At 33.5% G+C, this 10,263-nt stretch overlaps 1 protein-coding gene across 3 annotated transcripts; it reads left to right on the top strand.

Annotated features, from left to right (window-relative positions):
• The first annotated feature begins 1,632 nt into the window (after positions 1–1,632).
• On the top strand, positions 1,633–3,153 carry LOC107789879 (two-component response regulator ORR3). Of its 3 annotated transcripts, none has more exons than XM_016611771.2 (3): positions 1,636–1,993; positions 2,111–2,265; positions 2,389–3,153. In XM_016611771.2, exons 1-3 carry the CDS (start codon positions 1,885–1,887, stop codon positions 2,668–2,670), a joined length of 546 nt encoding a protein of 181 aa, XP_016467257.1. In that variant the 5' UTR covers positions 1,636–1,884; the 3' UTR covers positions 2,671–3,153. The 3 variants fall into 3 exon arrangements, with proteins under 3 accessions (XP_016467242.1, XP_016467257.1, XP_016467249.1); XM_016611763.2 differs by having other exon boundaries at positions 1,643–1,993; positions 2,093–2,265; XM_016611756.2 differs by having other exon boundaries at positions 1,633–2,265.
• The last annotated feature ends 7,110 nt before the right edge of the window (positions 3,154–10,263 follow it).

Genomic DNA, 10,263 nt, shown 5'->3' with positions numbered 1-10,263 from the left:
GTTTGAACAATTATGAAGTATAAATGAAGAAGTTTGATGCGTATAAGTAAAGGTGCAGACGGCTAAACTCGTGGTCATAATTACCTTGACAACCGGCAAAAGTGATGCTAAATTGTGGGATAACGTGTGTTCAGGGCATTAAAAGCGGAGAGACGTGCGTCTAATCAACCGTCAGAAATTTTTCAGAGGGGGTTAGTGAATTTCCCGCCAAAGAGGATGTTTCTACTAACTTTTCGATGACACAAAGTTATACCACCAAAAAGCAGGGGGACTATCTATATATGATAAATATGTTTATATTAAATGATCGCATGAGGAAGTGACGCATGGAGCCGAAGACAGAAGATAGTTGAATTAGAAGGCATCGATCCCGTCTGTTACCAGAGAGAATGATACTCATAAAGATGGAGTAAATGCCTGTCACCCGGTAGTATTTAATGGGGAATATCCTATAGCATTAAGTACACGGCCCGTTGCAGGGAATATGGCATTTACTACCTGCTGTTACACATTCTTCAATGACCCTCATAATTGACATTAAAAAGGGGCTTGATCCTAGGACCTTGTTCCTTAGTTGCAGCTATAAATAGTGAGTTCTATTATCATTGTAAGGAGTAGAACTTTCTTGCAAACATACGCTACACTCTATTCGAAACTTAATTTACTTCTATCTTTTTGTTTACTGATATTGTTGCTATTTTTCCCTGAAGCCCTGTTCCCGTAGTACTATTTTATCTTCATTTCAAGGTTAAGTATTATATTTTTGTCTATTCATCTATTATCTTAGAATTTAATTAATTAATTTGTCTATAAACCACGTATAGATGTAATTGTACCGTTTTATGGATAAACAATGTTATCTTGAATACTTTGAGTTATACTCAGAATTTTGCATGTGTTCATGTTTATTGCAATATACATGGTTTCACAATTAGTAAAATGGACCGCGCTGTAGGACATATGTAAGCTTCATTTTGGACCGCGTGATATCGATGTTATTATTTGTACAGATCTTCCTTTATTGCCATGCTACCACCTAATGTTTGTTAGAGGGATTGTGCTTACGACTTATTGGTGGTGTGAATAAACAGTAATGGTAGAAAATTCACTAATTGACCAAAGCCAAACAAAAGATTTGAAAAAAAGATTCATTTTCTTTTTCAAAATTGACTTGCCATTAGATTATAAAACGTGTGGTCCTGCAATAGGGAATGGTAATCTTTTCCATAGAAACTTCATATATAAAACAAAATAAAAAAGAACTATAGTCGATATTGTCAAAATTAAAGATTAAAATAAAAAGATACACCAAGAAGAAAGAGGAAGGAAGAATAGTGCATGTGACATTATTTTTTGATTTTTTATTCGGTGTCCAATATCCACATTGAAGTCTGACTATATTTAGATTCACACAACGTAGGTCCTCGTTCGGAGAAAGTGCTCCTTATCAAGAATTTTTCTATACTGAGAACTCGAAACTGATATCTCAATTGAGGGAAGAGTTATCTCATCCGCGGGACACATCCATGTGCATGTGACCTCTTACTTGGATTGTTTTAAAAACAAAATCAAATGGTAGGATCCACCGTCCACTCAATCTAGCCTTTTCTCATTTGAAAGGGTCACTTTCTTTACAATGTCCAAAGATTTGTTAAATCAAGAAAAAGTCAAGAAAATCAACATAGGAAATCCTTGAGATTCTGATCTGATATCTGCATTCGTATCTCTCTTTCCCTTCTGTCAAATATTTTGCGTATCTTCTTGAAATCAACACCATATCATCATGTCATTCCCTTCATATAATAACCTCACAAACACCAACCAACATAACCCAAATTCTTCACATCTACACAATTCACAAATTAAAAAATCATCATATTGGACATGGCACAAGTTGCAACAATGGATCATCAGTTTCATGTTCTAGCTGTTGATGATAGTATTATTGATAGAAAACTCATTGAAAGGCTCCTCAAGACTTCTTCTTACCAAGGTACTTTGATATTTCATCTTTATTTTCCCAAAAAAAAAAAAAAAATTATGTCAACTGTTGGATCTTGGTTTCTATTTTTTTTTTCTTCTATGTTTGTAGTTACTGTTGTGGATTCAGGAAGTAAGGCTCTAGAGTATCTTGGATTGTCAAGCGATGAGAATGAAGGAGTAGAAATTGACCATTCTCATGTAAGAGAAATTGGAATCAATTTGATTATTACAGATTATAGCATGCCTGGAATGACTGGTTATGACCTATTGAGAAAGATTAAGGTATGTATATTGTGACAAAAAATTAAAAAATTTACCGTATTGAATTTTTATTATACAAATGTTTAGATTGTGTAATTTTTTTCATAAAATTGTTGACTAATAAGAATTTTGTCAAATTTACAGGGATCATCGTCTTTAAAAGACATCCCAGTAATAATCATGTCATCAGAAAATGTTCCATCAAGAATTAATAGATGTTTGGAAGAAGGAGCTGAAGAATTTTTCCTAAAGCCAGTCCAACAATCAGATATGAATAGAATTAAGCCCCATTTAATGAGGGAGAAAAGACAGAAAGTAACTCCAAATAGTCTCAAAAGAAAGGCTATGGTAGAATGCATATCTCCTGAGAAAACAAGAAAATACAACAATTTGTGTGGCATCTTTTGGCAGAACATTTGTGAGTAAAGGGATGTCAAATTCCTTGAGATAATTTTAACAACAAGGATTTTCCTCTTCAATGGAAGGAAAATCTAAGAGAAAAAAGGCCACGGTTCGAGAGGAGGAAAGAGGGAGAATTTTCTCGGGAAAATTTTGGACTTCGATACCAAGAAAATGAATGCAAGACATGGACTTCGGAACATATTTGTCACAACGATGTCCTTAAAAGTCATCCTGGACCTATAGATGCCAATGTCCATACAATTTGAAACAATTGTTTTTTTCCAGATTACATACTTGTAAATGTTTAAGATGATTAAAATATGTAATTCTGGATTAGATGGCAAGGGAAATGGATTAGCTCTTTGTGTTGAGAGACATGATCCAAGTTCCAAGTGATTTTGTAAAGTAGATTCACAGTGAAGCTATTGTAATTAATCAGATCTGATTTGGGTCTAATTTTTATCCTGCGGATATACATAATTCATATTTCCTTTTTGCTTTGAGAAATCAAGATGTGTCATCTTCTTTTTTCTTGGAAAAAGATGTACTAATGAAATTCATTAGCTGTACCATCGAAAATAAATTCAGCTCACTATAAAACATCCTGATTCCTTTTTCATGTTTCCAAATTATATTTTCAGTTTACCTGTTGTAGATCCGATTTTTTTGCAATTTCAACGACTTATTTCATTTGGTAATAGAGATAGACGATTCCATATCTCTTAAATTGCACGCTAGAATAACAAAAAAAAATAAATTAAAAATACATATGATTTTAGTTTTTGTAGAAAAAATTGTAAGTCGAATGATTATTCGAGAAATTAATTCTTTGAAATCATTTTTTTCCCCATCAAAGCTCTCCATATGAAACAACCAACTCCTCCATAGTAGAATGACTACATATTCACAACAACAATAACCAGAAATGGAACTGGAACTGGAGTTATAAAAGTTGCAATAGGTTACCCAAAAAATACCATCGAATTCCAAAGTCAACTGAAAAAAAAAGAGGAACCTCTAACTACAGATTAATAATGAAGCAAAAATGAAAATATTTTATTCAGAGGGAACCAGAAAATAATCATAACCAAACAGTCAACGATAGCACAGCTTTCACCAAACAGAAGCAGAGCCCACGTAAAGACATGTTCAGTGATTTGCTGGAGTAGCTGGTTCTAAGGTAGAAGTGAAAAATAGTTTCTTGCTTTAGTATTATAAGTTGGATGACCATTTGAGGAAAAAATCATAAGTTCAATGAATATAATGAAAAAGTTTACTTATTGGAAGGGCATGATCTTCTTCACTATAATTAATTTGTTGGAGTTCAACTTTGAATAGAAACATTATATTATTCTTAATGACAATTGTTACTTCAATAATCACATAATCAACCACCATTAATATGCCATCTTTTTAAATGATACGACATGAGCTAAGATGCGTTGTCCTACTACTTAATCTTCGGTATTTCAAGACTAAGTATTTTAGAATATCTACATTATTACTTTATATACTAATCTGTATTTGAAAATATATTCAATAAATAGAAACAATGTAAAATCAGAAATGCAGAAGAACAGAATTAATCCGAACCTACTGAATTCATAATGTTTTCTTAAGGAACTTAATCCTCTCGTAATACCCGAGGTTTAGAATTATTTTCTCCCAAACGGATAACCTCACTGGTGTAATGGTACTTCAAACCCTAGTGTTTCATATGAGAAATCGGAATTTTCGTAAGGAAAATCTGAGGGAATAGTTTGCTAAAAGTTAATCAATCAATCGATCATTTGACCGAATCCAAATCCGGCCGAAGCCGATCCGAGCGAGCGACAACAACGACGACGTGAACCTTGCCTTCATCTTAACTCTTTAAGAGCTAGAAAAAAGAGCAATTATATATATATACCCATCAAAAGACTTTTCCTCCTCCAATATGGGACAATGTCCCTTTGTTAAGAAGGAAAAATCAAAATTTTATTTTTTCCTCCATTTCATTCACCCTCTTTTAAGCTCTGAGAAGCTTAAACCCAATAATCCCCCACATGAATGGGGAATGGATCACGAAAATATGCATGAAAAACTGTGTGATTTACAAGCAAGGATTAATTGCATCTAGATAAGTACATTTCTTTTTGAACTTTCCCTAGTGAACATATGTCAGATATACTCGATCAATCGGTAGATTTGATATCTTTGAACCATCGAACTTTGGTGTATACCTAGACAACCATAAGTCACACAACCAACCCTTAACCGTCTTTGGATCTCATTGTTGTGTTCATTTCAGCCATGAACATCGTTTGATTCATAAGTGCGTAGAGAACTGCCCTTGCAAAATTCTCCTTGAAGCGGCTAATACTTCTCACTTACATAGGTGATTCCTAAACGTGTAATCCAGTAAATACACTTTTTGATATACCCCATATTAAATTTAGAAACCATTAAAAGGCCTTAATAATTTATCTTTGGTATTAAACATTGTCTCATCATGAGAATGGAAAAAAAAATTAGTTGACAATGTTGAACCGTCATTAATGACTTTGTTTTATCTCCTTTAACCTAGATCTTGGGATCTCCAGTCTTCTAGGTAGAGTTACCGTCACAATGACTTGTCCTCGTTCATAATCTCATTCCCCTCGATGATCTTTCAACTACTTCTCTAGTTAGGCCTCTTGTAAGTGGATCTGACACATTGTCGATTAACTTTACATAGTCAATTGTGATGACCCCCCTAAAGAGTAGCTGCCTAACGGTTTTATGTCTTCGTCGTATATGACGAGATTTACCATTATACATGTCGCTCTCAGCCCTTCCAATTGCCACTTGACTATCAAAATGTATGCATATTGGTGCTAATGGTTTGAGCCAAAATGGAATATCTTTCAAGAAATTCTGAAGTCATTCAGCTTCTTCACCGGCTTTATCCAAGGATATAAATTTAGCCCCCATTGTAGAGCGGGCAATACACGTTTGTTTGGACGACTTCCAAGATACCGCTACTCCACCAATAATAAATACATATCCACTTGTGGACTTAGAATCAGTTGAACCGGTGATCCAATTTGCATCACAGTATCCCCCAATCACTGTAGGATAATTGTTTCATCCCATTCAATGAGATTGACCTGGATTACTCGTGTATCGACTCAATTTACTTATAGCACAAGCTATATCTGGTCGAGTACAATTCATAATATATATTAAACATCACCGCACACGAGCATAATCCAATTGTGATATGTTTTGACATTTGTTCTTTGCAAGTGCAAGATTCATGTCAATTGGAGTCTTTGCAACTTTAAAATCTAAGTACTTGAATTTTTCAAGTACTGTTTTAATGTAATGAGATTGCGATAATGTCATACCTTGAGGAGTCTTATGGATCTTAATACCCAGAATTAAATCGGCAACTCCCAAGTCTTTCATATCATACTTGATAGTTAGCATATGTTTGGACGCATTTATATTGGCAATGTCATTACTCATCATTAGCATATCATCCTATAAGCAAACAATAACTATGTGATTTGTAACATTTTTAATGTACACATATTTATCCCATTCATTTATCTTAAAATCATTTGACAATATTGTTTGGTCAAATTTTGCATACCATTATTTGGGTGTTTGTTTTAGTCCGTAAAGCGACTTAACCAGTCTACATACCTTCTTTTCTTTATCTGGAACCACAAACCCTTAAGGTTATTCCATGTAAATTTCTTCCTTCAAATCTCCAGTTAAGAAGGCCGTTTTAACGTCCATTTGATGAATTTCAAGACCATATACCGCAATTAATGCTACTAACATTCGTATGGACGTAATTCTTGTAACTGGAAAATATGTATCAAAATAGTCAAGACATTCTCATTGTCTATACCCTTTGACTACAAGTCTTGCCTTATATTTGTCAATAGTACCAACATCTTTCATTTTCCTCTTAAAAAACCATTTAGAACCCAATGGTTTATTGCCTGGAGGAAGATCAACCAATTCCCATGTATAGTTATTCAGTCTGGATTCTATTTCACTATTGACTGTCTATTTCCAAAGTATTAATTTGGAAGAAGAATTATAGCTTCTTTAAATGTTCGAGGCTCATTTTCTAATAAGAAAATCACAAAATCTGGTCCAAATAAAGTAGATGTTCTTTGGCGTTTACTACATCTTGGATCCTCCTGATTATACGTACTTTCTTTTGTTTCTTCCTGAGGTCGTTTAGATCTTTCACTAATCGTCTCATTTCCTTTTTATACAAATATATATTTTCAAAAAATTTAGCATTATCATATTCTATAACTGTATTATTATGAATATCAGTATTTTTTGATTTGTGAACCAAAAATCGATATGCTTTACTATTTATTGCATATCCTATGAAAACATAATCAACGTTTTTCGGTCATATCTTTATCCTTCTGGGTTTAGGAACTTGCATTTTGCCAAACACCTTCGCAATTTAAAATAATTTAAGTTGGGCTTCCTTTCTTTCCACTTTTTCATATGGAATGGATTGCGTTTTGCTATGGGGTACTCGATTTAGTATCCGGTTATCCGTAAGAATGACTTCCCCCCCCCCACACAAGTTCTGTGGCAAACCAGAACTTATCAACAAAGCGTTCATCATTTTCTTTAATGATCGGTTCTTTCTTTCCTCTATCCCATTGGATTGGGGCATATAAGGGGTCGTTGTTTGATGAATAATTCCATATTCTAACATATCTCTTCAAAAGGAGATTTGTATTCACCACCCCTATCACTTCTTATCATTTTTATTTTCTTGTTAAGTTGCATTTCAACTTTATTTTTGTATTGCTTGAATGTATCTATTGCTTCATCTTTATTATTAAGTAAGTAAACATAGCAATATCGAGTACTTCATGCCGCAAATATCTCTGTGAGTTAAGTTTAAAGGATTTGAATAACTTTCAGTTGACTTATAAGGAGTATTTTGTATCTGAAATTATGAGGTTTTCTATTTTTGATTTGTTGGATTCAAACTTAAGCAATACTTCCAAATTAATCATTTTTCGCAAGGTTTTATAATTGACATGTCCCAAATGTATATGCCATAAATCATTTGACTCAAGTAAGTAAGAAGAAGCTGAAATTTTATTATTGTCAACAACCATTACATTCAGCTTAAAAGGCCCTCAGTAAGGTAACATTTTCCTAAGTACATCTCGTTCGGACTTATTACAACTTTGTCTGAAATAAAAACACACTTAAAATTATTATTGAAGAGAAGTGAAATAGAAACTAAGTTCTTCCGTATTTCAGGAACATGACAAACGTTGTTCAGAGTCACCACCTTGCCAGAGGTCATCTTCAGGAATATCTTTCCATAACCTTAAATTTTGGTCATTGCAGAATTTCCCATAAAAATAGTCTCATCGGGTCCAATGGGAGCATATGAAGCAAATGTTTCTCTAACAGCACAAACATAGAGGGTGGCACCAGAATCAATCCCCCACTCCTTAGGATTTCCCATTAAGTTGCATTTAGACAACATAGCGCACAAGTCATCAATATCATCATTTGTTTCAACCATATTTGCTTGACCTTTTTTCTTCTCTTTCTCTGGAGCACGACATTCTGCAGCTTTGTGCCTAACCTTTCCACAGTTGTGGCAGTTTCCCTTGAATATCTTTTTGATGGGATAGTTGTTTGGTTCAGAAGACTTCTTTCGCTTTTTCGGATTAGTTGGAGCAGTTTCAATAATATTTGCTCCAATAATTATTGAGTTCTCACGTGTCTTCTTTTCTGCGGCTTTATTATCCTCTCGATCCTCAATCGAATGATGTGATCTTCGAGTTTCATCTCCTTGCACCTATTTTTCAAGTAGTTCTTAAAATCCCTCCATAAAGGAGGCAACTTCTCAATCATTGCTGCAATTAAAAATGCCTCATTGATGACCAAATCTTCAATGAAAAATTCATAATTAGTAACAAAATTAATACTTTCAACAAAAGCACTGATTCAGATTGTCGCACCTCCTTTTTACCGCGCCCGGGGGCGCGTAGGGAGTTTTCTCCAATTAAAGGACAGTCGAAACGGGATTTATTTGATTATTTCAGAGTCGCCACCTGGGAATTTTAAAGCGTCCCAAGTCACCAATTTTAATCCCTGAATCGAGGAGAATATGACTCTGTTTATTATTCTGCGAACCAGAAATCCTGAGTAAGGAATTCTGTTAATCCGGAAGAAGGTGTTAGGCATTTCCGAATTCCGTGGTTCTAGCACGGTCGCTTAACTGTTTTTATTATTGGCTTAATTATCTTGATTTTTACTAAATACGTTTTTATTGCATGATTTTACTACCGCTTTTTACTTATTGTTTACAATTATATGGACGAATTACGCGTACGTATATTCGTATTATATATTTTTTATAAGTACCAGGGATTGTGCCACGCGTACGTGTACACAATAAAATTGTCCATGTTATATAAAAAATATATATTCGAAAATTAAAAATAAAATCCGGAACATCATCATCCTTTTATTTGGACAATGAACTACACATCCCGGGTTGTATGAAATTATTTTGACATCCGCGGAGAAATCCTTTAAAATATTCGCTCGAAATTGCGCGTACGCATAATCCGATTTTTTTTAATATAATCAAGGTACGCGAACGCATCCCTAATTGCGCAAAATACTGTAATGGTATTATGGAATTTCCACAAAATGTTTATTATATCACGAGAAATCTCCATTTAAGATACTTTTTAATTCTTGAAAAAGAATCCACAATTTATTAAATGTTGCCCGTCGATTAGAATTTCCGCGTATAATTTATGTTCATCCAAGACTATTCAAATTCAAAATAAAGAATAAGAACATGATTAATACTGTTCTTCACAAATACAACATATATACATATACCGAAGAATGAGGGACATATGAAACTCACAAAATAACTTATGAATGGAAGAAGTATTTTTGAACAATTTTTATTTGTTTAGTGCAAATTCTATTTCTACTTACCATTGATATAAGTATTGCAATTTATGCTTGTACACCTCATTTTATTCTCATATATTTGCTTTTAATCTAATTGGCCTAACTGTTTGGTTAATTTATTTATGAGGGTGAATAGGCATCAAATTGATAAGAAAAGAATTATTATACAAATTGGTTGACAATATTGCCTTACATGCAACGTATTTGTATGTCTTGAAACATTCATAGCATTTTAACATCATAATGAGCCATAACAACTCAACTCACCATCCACTAATGGTTCTATAGATACCTGTTATCATACCACATAAGAACGTACAACTTATATCATTCCATCCATAACTAAATCAAGTATCAGAATAAACTAGCAATATATGGTTTTGACATTTTCACTCTATTCTAACAACGCCACAAGGCCTAGTTAATAACCAATCTTTATATCATGTTTCCTACCTTGACAGTTCAAATATGATTAAACTAATGAGATGAAGGGCTAACATTATTACAAAACTTTATACGAACTTTCAAAGTAAGACAATTAGCTCATAGCTATCAAATTGAATTCACTACTAATTAACTAACATGAAACAAAAAATGAAATTTAAACTGATGAACTTGGACAAATGGAAAACAGAATTACAATTCGAACTT

The sequence above is a fragment of the Nicotiana tabacum genome, chromosome 3, assembly GCF_000715075.1.
Source record: "Nicotiana tabacum cultivar K326 chromosome 3, ASM71507v2, whole genome shotgun sequence".
Classification (NCBI taxonomy): Eukaryota; Viridiplantae; Streptophyta; class Magnoliopsida; order Solanales; family Solanaceae; genus Nicotiana; species Nicotiana tabacum.
Note: the sequence above shows the minus strand (reverse complement) of the source record. Positions and strands in the feature narration are given on the sequence as shown.

What these genes read in the sequence shown, in the direction of transcription:
- LOC107789879 (XM_016611756.2), top strand. Translation starts at nt 1,885, where the DNA reads ATGGCACAAGTTGCAACAATGGATCATCAGTTTCATGTTCTAGCTGTT. An exon ending in ACCTATTGAGAAAGATTAAG is followed by an intron (nt 2,266 to 2,388) that starts GTATGTATATTG and finishes TCAAATTTACAG; the next exon opens with GGATCATCGTCTTTAAAAGA.